This window comes from Tupaia chinensis, unplaced genomic scaffold, assembly GCF_000334495.1.
Source record: "Tupaia chinensis unplaced genomic scaffold, TupChi_1.0 Scaffold138060_1, whole genome shotgun sequence".
Taxonomy (NCBI): domain Eukaryota; kingdom Metazoa; phylum Chordata; class Mammalia; order Scandentia; family Tupaiidae; genus Tupaia; species Tupaia belangeri.
Genome location: NW_006197961.1, coordinates 890,178 through 907,820, shown reverse-complemented (window position 1 = coordinate 907,820; position 17,643 = coordinate 890,178). Strand labels below are relative to the sequence as shown.

Below are 17,643 nucleotides of genomic sequence, written 5' to 3'. Positions count from 1 at the left end.
GGGTGGGGCCACATCCAGCAAGCTGAGATGTGGACAGGATGCCTTGGGCGTGGCTGGCCCCCCAGCTCCCGCATCCCTGGCCTGGCCTGACCCTCCTCGCCCCGGTCTCTGCGCACAGGTACTGGGCGTCTCTCCGAAACCTGGTCGTCTCGCTTCTCAACTCCATGAAATCCATCATCAGCTTGTTATTCCTCCTCTTCCTCTTCATCGTCGTCTTTGCCCTTCTGGGAATGCAGCTCTTCGGCGGCCAGTGAGTATCCGGCAGAATCTCCACTGCCTGGGGACCAGCAGTTAGCGCAATGGCTATGTCGCTGGACTCCCATGTAGTCGACCACGGTTCGAGTCCCGCACCCGATGGCTTAAACTCACGCCGGGCGTGTGCGTGTGCCCAAGATCCCAAGAGAAGAATTGAAGAAGAGATTGTGGCGTGGCCATCCCTCCTAGGGGATGATTTCTCGCTTTCTGTCTCTCTGTCTCTCTGTGTCTTTCTGGCGAGTGCATGTGCCCTATAGCAAAAACCTCTCCAAAAAAAAAAAAGAATCTCTGCTCTCTGTTTTCCCGGGATGTGACTCACACCCACTGCCACACTCAGGCGGCAGGTCCTCCTGCTGCAGGCACCCACTCCCCGGGCACCCCTTGGTGTATCCTGAAGACAGAGAGGCCGGAGCTGGTGCCTGGGAGATGGGATGCTTAGCCGAGCCCTCAGAGTGGACCTGGGGGTGAGGCCAACGCAGAGTCTCCGTGTCCTCCCTGCAGGTTTAATTTCGACGAAGGGACGCCTCCCACCAACTTCGACACTTTTCCAGCAGCAATAATGACGGTGTTTCAGGTATAGCCTTCCCCCGGCCTCACGGGCCGACACCTCTTAATGCCAAAGATTAAAACACCTGTTTGGAGATCAGCAGTTAGCGTCATGGCTATGTCGCTGGACTCCCATGTAGTCGACCATAGTTCGAGTCCCAGACCCAATGGCTTAAACTCATGCCGGGCGTGTGTGCGTGTGTGCCCAAGATCCCAAGAGGAGAATGGAGGAGAAGGGATTGCGGCATGGCCATCCCCTCTGGGGGTGATTTCTCACTTTCTGTCTCTCTGTCTCTCTCTGTCTGTCTGGCGAGTGCACAGGCTCAAAAAACCTCTCAAAAAAAAAGCCTGCTCAGCACCTTGAAGAGCTTCTTTAGATGCCCCCTTCTCTGCTTGGCATTATCCCACTCTTTTAAAATACCGATTTTAGGGGGCCAGCAGGTGGCGTGGTGGTTAAAGTCCCAGACGTGCACGTGACTGACCATGAGTCGAGTCCTGAACCCGGTGGCTTGAAACATGCGAGGCACATGTGCTTGTGTGACCGAGATCCTGGGAGGAGGACGGAGGAGAAGGGACTGTGGCATGACCAGCCCCCTGGGGGGTGGTTTCTCACTTCCTCTCTCTTTGTCTCTCCAGCAAGTGCACGCACCCTGTAGCAAAAATCTCACTTAAAGTTATTTTTTTTTAAAGCAGATTTTTTGGGGACCCAGCAGATGGCATGATGAATAAGGCGCTGGACTCCCATGTAACTAACTGTGGTTCGAGTCCTGGACCCGGTGGCTTAAAATTCACGCCGGGTGCGTGTGTGTGCGTGCCCAAGCTCCCGAGAGGAGAATGGAGGAGAAGGGATTGCAGCGTGGCCATCCCCCCTGGGGGGTGATTTCTCGCTTTCTGTCTCTCCGTCTCTCTTTCTGGTGAATGCAGGCGCCCTATAGCAAAACCTCTCAAAAATAAAAACAAAAACTAAATCCCAAAAAGCCCACTGAGAAGCATTTTCTACAAACCCAATAGGGGTGCGAAGATGTCCCAGCTAGGGGGGACCAGAAGGTGACATGGTGGTTAAGGCACTGGACACTCCCACATGGCCGACCAAGGTTCAAGTCCTGAATCTGGTGGCTTGCTTTCTCACTTCCTCTCTCTCTCACTCTCACCTTCTGTCTCTCTCTGATCACACTAAAAAATAAATGAATAAATAAAATAAAATAAAAAATTATTTTTAAAAATCACAGTTTCTTCTAAAAAATAATAATAATAATAAAATAAAAGATATCCCAGCTAGGAGCCCGGGCGCAGACTCGGGCTACACGATTTTTTGGCCAGCAGCTGAGGGGGGGCTGGCTGTGTGTCTCTCCCTCCCTTTCAGATCCTGACCGGCGAGGACTGGAACGAGGTCATGTATGACGGGATCAAGTCTCAGGGAGGCGTGCAGGGCGGCATGGTGTTCTCCATTTACTTCATCGTACTCACGCTCTTCGGGAACTGTATCCCTCCCGGAGGAGCGTGGGCCAAGCCTGGGTCTCTGGGAGAGGGTGGAGGCGGGCAGGGAGGAGACCCAGGGCTCCCGACGCGAGGGCTTCCCTCAGTGGCTGCTTTCCCTGACTCGGCGCTTGCAGACACCCTCCTGAATGTGTTCTTGGCCATCGCCGTGGACAACCTGGCCAACGCCCAGGAGCTCACCAAGGTAGAGACAAAGTACCACCTGTTCATGGCCGGTCAGGACAGCGGGGAGCAGGGGGGGGACAGGGCATGGGGACAGGGTCCGAGTTTGTTTGTTTGTTTGTTTGTTTCTTTTTTTTGGAGAGGTTTTTGCTATAGGGTGTGTGCGCTCACCAGAAAGAGAGAGAGAGACAGAAACAGAAAGCGAGAAATCACCCCCCAGGGGGGATGGCCACACCGCAATCCCTTCTCCTCCATTCTCCTCTCGGGATCTTGGGCACGCACGCACATGGGCCCGGCTTGAGTTTAAGCCACCGGGTCCGGGACTCAAACTGCGGTCGACTCCATGGGAGTCCAGCGACATAGCCAGTACGCTAACTGCTGGTCCCTTGTTTTTGTTTTTTAAATAATTTATTTTTTAGAATTATTTATTTCATTTTATTTATTCATTCATTTTATTTTTTTAATTTGACCAGAAAGAAACAGAGAGAGAGAGAGAGAGAGAAAGTGAGAAGGCAAGCCACCAGGTCTGAGACTCAAACCACGGTTGGCCATGTGGGAGTCTAGTACCCTTATCCACCGCGCCACCTGCCAGCTCCGTGTTTTTTAAAGAATTATTTATGGGATCAGCAGATGGTGTACTGATTATGTCGCTGGGCTCCCGCAGTTCGAATCCTGGACTCGGCAGCTTAAAACACACTGGGCACATGTGTGTGCGTGCCCAAGATCCCAAGAGGAGAATGGAGGAGACAGGACTGCCGCATGGCCATCCCCTCTGGGGTATGATTTCTTGCTTTCTGTCTCTCTCTGGCTCTCTGGCAAGCACTCGCACCCTATAGCAAAACTCTCTTAAAAAAATATGTATTTAATTCCATTTGTTGTTGTTGTTTATTATTATTTTAATTTGATCAAAGAGAGAGAGTAAAAGGGAAGGTGAGAAAGCAAGCCACCAGGTCCAGGACTCGAACCATGGTCAATCATGTGGGAATCCAGCACCTTTAACCACCACGCCACCTGCTGGCCCAGGATCAGAGGTTTATCCCAAATGCACTGTGCGTGAAGAAGGCACCTTCCCCAACCCCGCAGACCCCACAAGCCAGATCATCCCCACCCAAGCCGATTCTGTGGCAGGGAAGTCTCTGCAAGAAACAGATGGACTGACAGACCTATTTAAAGGGGGTCCCTGAGGCTTCAAAGGACGGGACAGGGGATGGTGTTAGGGTCAGCCAGAGCTGGAGGCAAGAAAAAGAGGCTGTCACAGCCCTGTCACCTCAGGGGACCCGGAGGAGCCAGTACCTGGCAAGCCACAGCCACTGTAGCCAATAAGGGACCTCTTTCTCTCCCTCTGGCTGCTTGCTAAAGCCCCCCATTGACCAAACACCAGTTGGAAGCCATGGGAGAGTCTGGGGGCCAGCAGATGGCGCAGCAGTTACATCGTTGGACTCCCACGTGGCCAACTGTGGTTCAAGTCCCAGACCCAGTGGCTTCAAACTCATGAAAGGCATAGGTGTGTACGTGCCCAAAATCTGGAGAGGAGAAGGGAGGAGAAAAGATTGCAGTGTGGTCATCCCCTGTGGGGGTGATTTCTCACCTTCTGTCTCCCTGTCTCTCCACCAAGCGTACGTGCCCTATTGCAAAAGTCGTTCTTTTTAAAAATTATTTTATTTAACTTTATTTACTTATTTATTTATTTACTTATTTAAATTGACCAGAGAGGGACGGAGAGAGAAAAAGTGAGAAAGCAAGCCACCAGGTCCGGGACTGGAACCATGGTTGGCCGTGTGCGAGTCCAGTGCCCTTAACCACCGTACCACCTGCCGACCCTGCAAAAATCTCTTTAAAAAAAAAAAAAAAGGGTGTGTGTTTTGGATGGAGAGTCTTCCTCCCAGCCTAGGGCCTCCCTCAGCAATGTGGCCCCATTCCCAGTGACTCGAGGTGTTCAGGACATGCTCACGAAGCCAAACGGAACTGAGCAGACATTGCCAACCCTCCATCTGCTGGCCCTGGCAGGAGGGAGAGAGAGTTTCCCGGTCCCAGCTCCGACAGGGAGAAACAGAAGCCTCCACCATCGCAAACACAGCCACACTCCTGGCCACCGCGGAGCTGCTGGCATGGCTGATCCGGAGGCCCCGATCCCGCCACGAACTCACCCAAGTTCAAGAGCCCATCCTTAGAGGCCAGTGCAGGGGAGGATGGATGCCAGGAAAGATGGGAGAAGGGGAAGCAGGGAGGGTAGTGTGTCTCTCTCCTGTGAGGTGGGCTCCTTCAGACTTTCATTCTTTCCTTCATTTATTTAATTTTTTTCAAATTTCATTTATTCATTCATTTATTTTAATTTGACCAGAGGGAGACAAAGAGAGAGAGAGAGAGAAAGTGAAAAAGCAAGCTACCGGGTTCAAGACTCAAACCATGGTCGGCCATGCGGGAGTATCCAGTGCTTTAACCACCGGGGGAGGGCCACGCCACAATCCCTTCTCCTCCATTCTCTTGGGATCTTGGGCACGCACGCACACGCGCCTGGTGTGAGTTTCAAGTCGCCAGATCCAGAACTGGAACCGCAGTCAGCCATGTGGGAGTCCAGCGACACAACCACTGTGCTATCTGCGGGTCCCTCACAAGCATTTCTTAAGCATTTATTATGAGGCAGCCACCCTGCAGGACCCCAGGTGTGTTATTAATCTCATTTACTCCTCATGGAAACCCTGGGAAGCAAGTTCGCGGAGTCTCATTCCTACAGATTTCATCCTCATTCAATAAGCACCGAGTGGAACCAGCAGTTGGTATAATGGCTATCTTGCTGGACTCCCATGTAGTTGACCACGGTTCAAGTCCCGGACCCGTTGGCTTAAAACTCACACCGGGCGCGTGTGCGTGCGTGCCCAAGATCCCGAGAGGAGAATGGAGGAGAAGGGATCGCGGCGTGACCATCCCCCCTGGAGGGTGATTTCTCGCTTTCTGTCTCTCTGTCTGTCTCTGTCTGTCTGGCGAGCGCATGCGCCCTATAGCAAAAACCTCGAAAAAATAATAATAAAATAAAATAAGCACTGAGTGAACACCTACCATGAGCGAGGGCGTGGTCTGGGAGCCAGGAACAGAGCAGAGAACTCGAGTGAGAGAGACATCTGAGAAAGAAGATCAATTTGTAAAAGTTCGTAGCTCAGAGCCAGCAGATAATGTGGTGGTTAAGGTGCTGAACTCCCACGTAGCAAACCACAGTTCAAGTCCTGGACCTGGCAGCTTGTTTTCTCACTTTCCCTCTCTGTCTCTCTCTAGTGACCACACATGCCCTGTAACAAATTTAAAAAGAAGAAGAAGAAGAAGCAATCAAATTAAATAATTCTTTGAAAAGTGCAGAGCTTGTCAGATGACAGTAAATGTTGGGGAGAAAAATGACGTAGAGATTAGGAGAGTTGGAATCTCAGATGAGGAATATGAGGCAGAGAGGTTAAGAGACTTGCCCCGGGACCAGCCGATGGCATAGCAGTTACGTCACTGGACTCCCACATGGCTGACCATAGTTCAAATCCTGGACCTAGCAGCTTGAAACTCATGCCAGGCGCGTGTGTGTGCATGCCCCAAATCCTGAGAGGACAATGGAGAAGGGATTGCAGTGTGGCCATCCCCCCGGGGGTGATTTCTCACTTTCTCTCTCTCTCTCTGTCTCTGGCAAGCACATGTGCCCTATAGCAAAAAACTAAAAAAATAAATAAAAAAGAGAGAGAGAGAGAGACTTGCCCCAGGTCACCAATAATACATGGCAGAGTTAGGAGTTGAACCTAGGTCAACAGGGTCTGAAATTTGGACTCTTTTTTTTTTTTTTTTAAGAATTATTTTATTTAACTTTACTTATCTGTTTGTTTGTTTGTTTATTTAAATTTGACCAGAGAGGGACAGAGTGAGAGAGAGAGAAAGAGAGAGAGAAAGCCACCAGGTTAGGGACTTGAACCGTGATCGACCATGTGGGAGTCTAGCGCCCTTAACCACCACGCCACCTGCCGGCCCCAAAACTTGTGCTCTTACCCACTGTGCATTGGATGCTTAAACATCAGTGTGTTTTATTCTGACCTAGGAACTTGCTGAAAATGCAGATTTCAAGGCCCAGACCTGGTTCTGTGGGCCCTCAGGGAGGCCTGGGAATCTAGATTTTCAGTGTTTCTGGAGCAGGTAGTCCAGGGACCTGACTCAGAAATAACTGGGCATGAGGCTAGCAGGTGGCATAGTGGTTAAGGGGCTGGTCTCCCACAGAGTTGATCACGGTTCAAGACCTGAACCCAGCAGTTTGAAACTCGCGCCGGGCTCATGGGTGTGCGTGCCCAAAATCCCAAGAGGAGAATCGAAGAGAAAGGATTGTGGTGTGGACATCCCCCCTGGGGGGTGATTTCTCACTTTCTGTCTGTCTCTGTCTCTCCAACAAGCACATGCACCCTATAGCAAAAATATCTCTCTCAAAAAAAGAGAGGGACCAGCAGATGGCATAATGGCTATGTTGCTGGACTCCCATGTAGTCAACCGTGGTTCGAGTCCCAGACCCAGTGGCTTAAACTCAAGCCGGGTGCGTGTATGTGCACGTGCCCAAGATCCCGAGAGGAAAATGGAGGAGAAGGGTTTGTAATGTGGCCATCCCCTCTGAGGCGTGATTTCTCGCTTTCTGTCTCTTTGTCTCTCTTTCTGGCGAGTGCACGCGCCCTTTAGCAAAAACCTCTCCAAAAAGAAAAAAAAAAGAATTTATTTATTATCATTATTTTCGATGTTGACCACAGAGAGACAAAGAGAGAGAGAGAGACAGCAAGCCATCAATCTGGGAATTCGAACCACAGTTGGCCATGTGGGAGTCCAGCACTTTTAACCTCCACGCCACCTGCCAGCCCCCACCACGACATGGCTTTTCTCACCCGTTAGAGTTCGTTTCTTTCTTCCCTTTTCTTTGCTTTTTCTTTGTTGGCTTTTCTGTTTTGCGAATGAGGCCCCGCAGAGAGGCTGGAGAAAGATAGAGAGTCCAAACACGTCTTTTTTCTGTATGTATTTTTAAAACATCTTCCCCCCATTCCATTCTCCTCCTGTCTGAACCGAACCCGTGAGCAAGCGCCCTGGGCAACTGGCCGGGGCCCAAGTGCTGAGAATAAAAATTCCTTTCCTGATTCTCCTGCCAGGGCTGTTGGCAATGCATGGCTTGGACCATGGGATGCCAGACTTTTCTGTATGTGGGGTTAGTCCAGTGTTATTTTTATTTTTTATTTTTTTTGAAAGTCAGTTCAGAGCATTCAAACAGCTACAAAACAGAGACAGAGAGGAAATCTTTGCCTGGCATTCGAGCTCATTAAGACAGGATGTGGAACATCTCCATGGTGGGAAGGGAAAGGAATCTTCTCCTTGTTTTTGCCTGACTATGTGTTAACATAGGGCTGATGGGCTAGCAGGTGGCATGATGGTTAAAGCGCTGGCTCTCACATGGCCAACTCCGTGCTTTAAGTTCCAGATCGGGCAGGCTAAAAATCACCCAGGTACATGCATGTGAGTGTGTTCAAAATCCCAAGAGGAGAATGGAGGAGAAAAGATTGCAGCATGGCCATCCCTACCTCCCCCCCACCCAGGGGAGGTGATTTCTCACTTACTCTGTTTCTCTGCTGTGAGTTCGTGCATCCTATGGCAAGAAAGAAAGAAAGAAAGAAAGAAAGAAAGAAAGAAAACAGAGAGAAGAAAGAAAAGAAGGAAGGAAGAGGGAAAGAAAAAGACGGGGTCCGCAGATGGTGTGGTGGTGAAGGCACTGAATCCCACATAGCTGACTGCGTGATTTCAGTCCTGTACCCAGTGGCTGAAAAAACATGCCAGATACATGTGTGTGCATGTCCAAAATCCCAAAAGGAGAATGAAGAAGAAGGGATTGTGGCATGGCCATCCCTCCCAAGAGGTGCTCTCTCACTTTCCCTCTCTCCCTCTCTCTCTCTTTAAAATTATTTTTATTTTGTTTTGTTTTGTTTTAATTTGACTAGAGAGAGAGGAAGGGAAAGTGAGAAAGTAAGTCACCAGTCTGAGACTAGAACCACAGTCGACCATGTGGGAGTCCAGCGCCTCAACTACTGTACCACCTGCCGGACCCCCCTCTCTTTCTCTTTCTGTCTCTCCAATGAGCACAGACAGATACCCCATAGCAAACTAAAAATAAAATTAAAATGTTCTATATCTTTTTTTTTTTTAACGAAAATAATAATGAACTGGCTAGCAAGCATGTACATGGAAGGGATAGCAGTACACTTTACCAACTTTACCAATCCTCAGTGTGCGCACGGGGATTGGGAAGGGCCAGGCCGCTGATTCTGACTTCAAATAGCGTTCCCGATGAGCAGTAAGGTGAGGAGTGTGGCCCCACGACCTTGTCCACGTTTCGTGAACAGCAATCTCACGTCTCTCTTAGGATGAACAAGAAGAAGAGGAGGCAGCGAACCAGAAACTCGCCCTCCAGAAAGCCAAGGAGGTGGCAGAAGTGAGTCCTCTGTCCGCGGCCAACATGTCCATAGCTGTGTAAGTGCCCCACCCCCAGGAGGCCACCCCAGCTCCTCTGCCTCCGTACCCTCCCAGTCAAGGATGTGGGGAGGACGAGGGTGGGGTTCTCAAAGGGTGGAGCTAGAGGACGAGACATTGACTGCCTGCCCATCCACTTCCACTCAGTAGATACTTCGTTATGATCTAGCTGCGATAGCGTGTACTGGACGCAACTGCCCTGGCAGGCAGAGACCTGGGTTCGAATCCCAGCCCACCCTAAAAGGCCAGGTGCTATGCCACACACCGGAGGGCGCCGAGGGTGGGGTTCTCAAAGGGTGGAGCTAGAGGACGAGACATTGACTGCCTGCCCATCCACTTCCACTCAGTAGATACTTCGTTATGATCTAGCTGCGATAGCGTGTACTGGACGCAACTGCCCTGGCAGGCAGAGACCTGGGTTCGAATCCCAGCCCACCCTAAAAGGCCAGGTGCTATGCCACACACCGGAGGGCGCCGTTACCAGGGAGGTTGAGGCGGGAGGAGCCAAGCTCACAGCCAGTATCGGGCAACATGATGAGAACCTGTCTGGAAGAGCTGGGTGTGGTGGTGCATGCCTATGGTCCCAACTACCAGGGAGGCTGAGGCAGGAGGGTTGCAGCACAGCAAGGAGGGTTGCAACACACACAGGCACACGTGTACACACACACACACACACTCACACATATTTAGTGAGCATCTACGATGTGTCCAGCATGGTTCTAAGTGCTGGGGATGCAATATTAAAAGTTGGGGACAGGGGCAGCCGATGGTGTAGCGGTTAAGAGGCTGGACTCCCACATGGCTGACTGCGCCTCAAGTTCCACACCCACAGTGACTTGAAAATCATGCCAGGTACGTGTGCATGCATGCCCAAGATCCTGGGAGGAGAATGGACAAGAAGAGATTGTGGTGTGGTCATCCCCCTGGGGTGATTTCTCACTTTCTCTCTCACTGTCTGTCTGTCTGTCTCTCTCTCTCTTCAGTGAGTTCACACATTCTAAGACCAAAAAAAAAAATAAATAAATAAAACCTCTTAAAAAAAGGAAAAAGAAAAAGGAAAAAGTTGTCGGGAGGGCCAGCCTATGGCCTAGTGATTAAGGGAACTCAGCTCCCCCATGGCCTAACACACAGTTCAAGTCTCAGCCTCGGTGGCTTGGAGAACCCACCGAGTACATGTGCATGCATGTCCTAAATCCCGACAAGATGAAGCAATGGAGAATAGATTACAGAGTGACCGTGCCCCATTGGAAAGTGTTTCTCCCTTACCTGGGAGAGACAGAGGGAGAGGAAAACTGAGAAGGTACCCCCCAGGGCGTGACGGCTACGATACAATCCCATCGCCATTCTCCTCTCAGGATTTTGGGCATGTATGCACATGTACCTGGCATGTTTTTCTTTTCCTTTTTATTTATTTATTGTTTTAGAGAGAGAGATTTTTGCTGTAGGGTGTATGCGTTTGCCAGAGAAACAGAAAGCAAGATTTTCCCCTCCCTCCCAGTGCGGTTGGCCACGCTGCAATCCCATCTCCTCCATGCTCCTCCTGGGATCTTGGGCACGCACGCACACGTGCCCGGTGTGAGTTTAAGCCGCCAGATCCCTGGCATTGCTTTCTAAGACACCTTTTTGACAACCTGCGTGCGCTGAGAGACCCCCTGACCCCTTCCCCCTTGCAGGAAGGAGCAGCAGAAGAACCAGAAGCCCGCCAAGTCGGTGTGGGAGCAGCGCACCAGCGAGATGCGCAAGCAGAACCTGCTGGCCAGCCGCGAGGCCCTGTACAACGAGATGGACCCGGACGAGCGTTGGAAGGCGTCCTACGCCCGGCATCTGCGGCCGGACATGAAGACGCACCTGGACCGGCCGCTGGTGGTGGACCCGCAGGAGAACCGCAACAACAACACCAACAAGAGCCGGGCTGCAGAGCCCACCGTGGACCAGCGCCTGGGCCAGCAGCGTGCGGAGGACTTCCTCAGGAAACAGGCGCGCTACCACGAGCGCGCGCGGGACCCCGGCTCGGCAGCGCTGGACGCACGGAGGCCCTGGGCCGGCAGCCAGGAGGCAGAGCTGAGCCGGGAGGGACCCTACGGCCGCGAGTCGGACCACCACGCCCGGGAGGGCGGCCCGGAGCAGCCGGGCTTCTGGGAGGGCGAGGCCGAGCGGGCCAAGAGCGGGGAGCCCCATCGGAGGCACGTGCACCGGCAGGGGGGCAGACGGGGGAGGCGGTCCCCGCGCACGGGAGCCGACGGGGAGCCCCGCAGGCATCGGGCCCACCGCAGACCCGGGGAGGAGGGCCCCGAGGACAAGGTGGAGCGGAGGGCCCGGCACCGGGAGGGCAGCCGACCCGCCAGGGGCGGCGAGGGCGAGGGCGAGGGTCCGGATGGCGGTGAGCGCAGGCGGCGGCACCGGCATGGCGCGCCAGCCACGTACGACGCGGATGCGCGGAGGGAGGACAAGGAACGCAGGCACCGAAGGAGAAAGTAAGTGGAAGCCACCATGCATGCAGAGAATGTCATTCGCTTTCATTCAGGCTGAGGGCCCTGTATCTAAAGGGTTTGGGAACAGGTGTGTTTCGAAATTTGGATGTTTTTCGGATTTCGGGTTTTTGTTTTCCAGAGTGTGGAGTATTTGCCTATGTGAGAACTTCAAAAAGCTCACAGAAAAGTGGCATTAGGATACCAAGTTGTTTTATTTTAAGAATTCTTTTTTGGGGACGAGTAGTAATGGCAGTGTCGCTGAAATCCCATGTAGTCTACCGCAGTTCGAGTCCCGGACCCGGTGGCTTAAACTTATGCCAGGCGCGTGTGCATGCGTGCTCAAGATCCTGAGAGGAGAATGGAGGAGAAGGGACTGTGGTGTGGCCATCCCCCCTGGGGGGTGATTTCTCACTTTCTATCTCTCTGTCCTGCAGGCCCACATGCCCTATAGCAAAAAAAAAAAAAAAAAGAAACAACAACAAAAAAAAAAACCTCTCCAAAAAATTATTTTATTTAACTGTATTTATTTATTTTAATTTGACCAGAGAGGGACACAGAGAGACGGAGGGAAGGTGAGAAAGCAAGCTGCCAGGTCCAACCAGCTGGCCATGTGGGGAGTCCAGTGCCCTTAACCACCATGCCACCTGCTGGCCCCTAGGGTACCAGTTTATTTAGGTCCAAAAAAATAAAAATAAAAATCCATGAATGCATAGTTTTTTGTAGCAGGCATGCCCCATGAGCTTTGTGAAGATCCCCCTCATACACATAATGAGGTATCTTGAACCCAAGTCTAAACTCAGAATTCATCAACGTTTCTTTTTATACATGCAGTTCGAAGTTATTTATTTATTTATTTTTAGGTGTTTTTGCTATAGGGTGTGTGCGCTTGCTAGACAGACCGAAAGAGACAGAGAGACACAAAGCGAGACATCAGCGCCCAGGGGGGATGGCCACACCACAATCCCTTCTCCTCCATTCTCCTCTCGGGATCTTGGGCACGCACGCACACGCGCCTGGCGTGAGTTTAAGCCACCAGGTCCGGGACTTGAACTGTGGTTGACTATGTGGGAGTTCAACGACATAGCCATTATGCTAACTGCTCATCTCAGAAGTTATTTATTTTTTTAATTTGCTAGAGGACACATATTGGCCAAAAGAGACAGAGAAAGTGAGAAAGCACCACCCTCCTCAGGGAAAATGGTCACACCACAATCGTTTCTCCTCTGGTTCTTCCTCCTTTCCGGATTTTGGGCACATACGTTTTGCTCAGCATGTTTTTCAAGCCGTCAGGTCTGGGAGTCAAACCATGCCATCAGTCATGGGGGATCTAGCCCGGTGGTTCACAGGCTGGCTTCCCCTAAGTTCATTCATACAATATTTTTAATTCCCCCCCCTTTTTTTTTTTTTTTTGGAGAGGTTTTCACTATAGGGCACGTGCGCTCGCCAGAAAGACAGAGAGAGACAGAGAGAAAGAAAGCGAGAAATCACCCCCCAGGGGGGATGGCCACGCCGCAATCCCTTCTCCTCCATTCTCCTCTTGGGATCTTGGGCACGCACGCACATGCGCTCGGCATGAGTTTAAACCACCAGGTCCAGGACTCGAACCGCAGTCAGCTACATGAGAGTCCAACAACATAGCCATTATGCTAACTGCTGGTCCCACTCATACGATATTTTTGTATTGCTACATTTTGACTGTGACCTGTCACGTGAGGTCAGGTGTGGAATTTTCTTTTTCTTTTTTTTTAGAATTATTGATTTAATTTTATTTATTATTATTACTTTTTAATTTGACCAGAGAAAAAGAGAAAGAGAAAGGGAAAGTGGGAAAGCAAGCCACTAGGTCCAGGACTCGAACTGCAGTCAGCCATGCGGGAGTCCAGGTCCTTAACCACCAAGCTTCCTGCCAGCCCCAGGTGTGGGAATTTTCTGCTTCAGACATTATGTTGCCACTCAGAAAGTTTCCGATTTTGGAGCATTTTAGATTCCACATTGTCAGACTAGGGATGTTCAACCTCCAATAAAATAGTAATAACAAAAGCATGAGAGCCAGCAAACGGTGTAGTGGTTCTATCACTGGACTCCCACATGACCAATCGTGGTTCGAGTCCCAGACCCGGCAACTTGAAACTCATGCTGGGCACGTGTGCATATGTACCCAAAATCCCAGAAAGAGAATGGAGAAGGGATTATGGCATGGCCATCCCCCCAGGGGATGATTTCTCACTTTTCTCTCGCCCTCCGGCAAGAGCACTTGCCCATTAGAAAAAAAAAAAAAAAAAAACTCTTAAAAAAAAAAGAAAAGAAAGAAAAAGAAGGGGATGCTAGACTTCTGAAGCTCACAGTGTGTTCTCCATAGGGGGAAGAGGGTGCTTCTTTATTTTAAAAAAAAAAAATTTTTTTGGAGAGGTTTTTGCTATAGGGCGTGTGCTCACCAGAAAGACAGAGAGAGACATAGAGACAGAAAGCGAGAAATCACCCCCCAGGGGGAATGGTCACGCCGCAATCCCTTCTCCTCCATTCTCTTCTTGGTATCTTGGGCATGCACGCACACGTGCCCAGTGTGAGTTTTAAGCCACCGGGTCTGGGACGTGAACCACGGTCGACTACGTGGGAGTCCAGCAACATAACTACTGGTCCCCTAAAGAACTCTTTTATTTAACTTTATTTTATTTATTTTAATTTGACAGAGAGGGACAGAGTGAAAGCAAAAGCGAGAGAGAGAGAGAAAGCAAGCTGCCAGGTCTGGGACTCAAACCGCGGTCAGCTGTATGAGAGTCCAGTGCCCTTAACCACCACGCCACCTGCTAGCCCCAAGGGTGCCTCTTTTAACCCCCTGATTGTTATAGCCCGTCAGTGAATCCAAGCCAGTCTCCTGAGCACTTGACTCCATGCACCCCAAATCATCCACGACCCCCATTTCCCTAGGACAGGAGTCCAGAGTCCAGCTCAGCTTTTTCCCACCTGAGTCACACGAGACAAATACCTTTGCCTCTCTGAGCTTCCGTCCCCTTCTCTGTAAAATGGGGGTGATCCTAAAACTGACCTCGGATGGCGGGGGTTGTGGGGAGAAGTGAGTTACTACATGGAAGTCCTTAGGACAGTGGGCCACCAGAGCGTGGGTGCTAACTGGTGCTGTTGTCGTCACCCCTAAATAACGTGGGACCTCGCTTGGATCTCTGGGGCTGAGCGTGCCCCACGCAAGGTGTCTGCTGCCCTTGGCAGAGGGACGGTGTCGTGATGAACTGGCAAAGGGGTTCTGGCAGGATGGGTATTACGCAACCGACTGCCTGGTTCAGGGAGGTGATACCCGAGCCTCTGGAGGGAAGGGGAAGGAGCCCAGCTTCCAAGTTTTCGGCCCCGTTTGAATTCTCCTAGGAGACACGTGGAGATGAAAGGTCTTGGAGGTGGATATGGGGGCTCCGCGGGCTGAACTGGCTAAGCCCCCACAAAAAGAAACTTTGACGAAGCAAAAGTGAGACTGAACAAAAACCTACAGACCCTCCTTTCCACACACACACACGAGGGGCAACTAGTGCCCAGCACACAAAGTTGTGTCTCTAACAAAACGTCCTACGTGGGCCAGCCGTGGCGTGGTGGTTAAGGAGGCTGGATTGAGACCAGCAGATGGCGTAACGGTTATGTCACTGGACTATCCCGTAGTTAGTTGATCATGGTTCAAGTCCCGGACCCGGATCCAGTGGCTGGAAACTCACACCAGGAGCGTGTGCGTGCGTGCCCAAGAACCCGAGAGGAGAATGGAGGAGAAGGGATTGCAGCATGGCCATTCCTCCTAGGGGGGGGGGGTGATGTCTCGCTTTCTGTCTCTCTGTCTCTCTCTGTCTCTCCAGCAAGCACACGAGCCCTATAGCAAAAATCCCTCTTTAAAAAAAAAAAAAAAGGAAGCTGGATTCCACAGCCAACAGCATGGTTCGAGGCCTGGGACATAGAGACAGAAAGCGAGAAATCACCCCCCAGGGGGGATGGCCACGCCGCAATCCCTTCTTCTCCATTCTCCTCTCGGGATCTTGGGCACGCACGCACACGCGCCCGGCATGAGTTTAAGCCACCGGGTCCAGGACTCGAACTGCGGTTGTCTACATGGGAGTCCAGCGACTTAGTCATGACGCCAACTGCTGGTCCCCGTTTTTCGTTTTTGCCAAAGGGGACTGTGCACTTATGAGGGATACCAGGGAGAGACACAAAGAAACCCATTCTCCTCCCAGGATTTTGGGCATGCACATACATATACCCAGTGTGATTTTCTTTTTAAAGAATTAGTTTAACTGTATTTATCCTTGTTTTTACTTATTTATTGTCCTTTGACCAGAGAGGGATAGAGTGAGAGAGAGAGGGAAAGCAAGAAAGCTAGCTGCCAGGTCCGGGACTTGAACCACAGTCAACCACGTGGGAATCCAGCCTCTTCAACCACTACACCACCTGCTGGCCTCATCCCAGCTTCATTTTCAAGCCACTGGGTCCGAGACTCGAACTATGCAGTCGGCCATGTGGGATCTAACCTCCATGGGGGCCCCAGCCTTTTTTTTTTTTTTGGAGAGATTTTCACTGTAGGGCGCGTGCGCTCGCCAGACAGACAGAGAGAGACATAGAGACAGAAAGCGAGAAATCACCCCCCAGGGGGGATGGTCACGCCGCAATCCCTTCTCCTCCATTCTCCTCTCGGGATCTTGGGCACGCACGCACACGCGCCCGGCGTGAGTTTTAAGCCACCGGGTCCGGGACGCGAACCGCGGTCGACTACGTGGGAGTCCAGCGACATAGCCATGACGCTAACTGCTGGTTCCCAGCCTTTTGTGTTTTTCAGTATCTCTGTGGGTTTGAGGTTAAACCTGGGGACCCAGGCCTACACCATCCAGGGGTCTGCGATCTAGAATCCACCAGACAGGATCCTAGGGATGACTGTGCGGGTGGGAGGCAGCAGGGGATGTCAGGTGGTCTGGGCCTGTGGGATCTGTCCCCGGGCCTCCGTGCTCATGTCTGGAAAATAGGAGCATTTGTTTATTGTCTGACAATAAGTTGCCAGATGTTTACTGTACGAGGCTCTGAAAATTCAGCTGCAAACAAGGGAGAGGAAAGTGAACCCTTTGTAGGCAGGCTGGATCCCACATGACTGACCACGGTTCGAGTCCCAGACCCGGTGGCTTGAAAATCTCACCAGGTACGTGTGCGTGTGTGCATGCCCAAAAATTCCAAGAGGAGAATGAAAGAAATGGGATTGTGGTGTACTCATCACCCCTGGGGGGTATTTTCTCACTTCCTCCCACCTCTGCTCCTCTCAATGAGTACACACGCCCTTTAGCAAATTTTTTTTAAATAATAAAAAAAAAAATTAGGATCAGCAGTTAGCATAATGGCTATGTCGCTGGATTCCCGTGTAGTTGACTGAAGTTAGAGTCCCGGACCCGGTGACTTAAACTCACGCCAGGCGTGTGTGCGTGCGTGCCCAAGATCCCGAGAGGAGAATGGAGGAGAAGGGATTGCGGCATGGCTATCCCCCCAGGGGGGGTGATTTCTCACTTTCTGTCTCTCCGTCTCTCTCTCTCTGTCTGGCGAGCGCACGCGTCCTATAGCAAAAGCCTCTCAAAAACAAAAAAAATCTCTTAAAAAAAATAGAGAAGGGAGAGAGATGAGGTTCTTGCTTCTTCATTAACTGAAGACGATAGACATCCGAAAATAGCACGTGCCCCAGTCCCATCTGGGCTGAATCAGGGAAGTTTTGGGTCGTGCGATTAAAGGCTTCCACAGAAAGTTCTTTGGTCCTCTGAGCTGCCCCTTCCCCTCCTCCCTGATGGAATGTCCCCACTCCCCCAGAGACACCGCTCCTGGCAAAGGAAGCCCCACTCCGGGGCTTTGGAGTCTGGGCAGAGAGCCAGGAGCTGCATTTACAGACACCTGTAATTCGCAGGTGAAGGTCTGGATCTCTGAGCAGAATTCTGCCCCTGGGCCCCTCTCTGTGCCAGGCACGGGACAGGACTCCTGGACAAATGTCCAGGCTGTGTCCCTGCATGGCGGGCTCTCAGGCAGGATCCTGGCGTGTGGCACTGTCACCTGACTCAGCCGTGGCTTCTTCTGTGTTGACTCGTCTTCCACAGAGAGAACCAGGGCTCCGGGGTCCCCGTGTCGGGTCCCAACCTCTCGACCAACCCGCCGCTCCAGCAGGCACTGCGCCGCCAAG

The 17,643-nt window shown here is 51.5% G+C and overlaps 1 protein-coding gene across 1 annotated transcript in view; it reads left to right on the top strand.

Annotated features, from left to right (window-relative positions):
* CACNA1A (calcium voltage-gated channel subunit alpha1 A) overlaps positions 1 to 17,643 on the top strand; it is a 335,330-nt gene that overhangs the window by 205,424 nt on the left and 112,263 nt on the right. Inside the window, exons 13-19 of the mRNA XM_027776775.1 lie at positions 119 to 250; positions 757 to 829; positions 2,165 to 2,282; positions 2,415 to 2,482; positions 8,870 to 8,976; positions 10,650 to 11,450; positions 17,561 to 17,627. Coding sequence (XP_027632576.1) covers positions 119 to 250; positions 757 to 829; positions 2,165 to 2,282; positions 2,415 to 2,482; positions 8,870 to 8,976; positions 10,650 to 11,450; positions 17,561 to 17,627 — 1,366 coding nt within the window. The remainder of the gene's footprint in view (positions 1 to 118; positions 251 to 756; positions 830 to 2,164; positions 2,283 to 2,414; positions 2,483 to 8,869; positions 8,977 to 10,649; positions 11,451 to 17,560; positions 17,628 to 17,643) is intronic.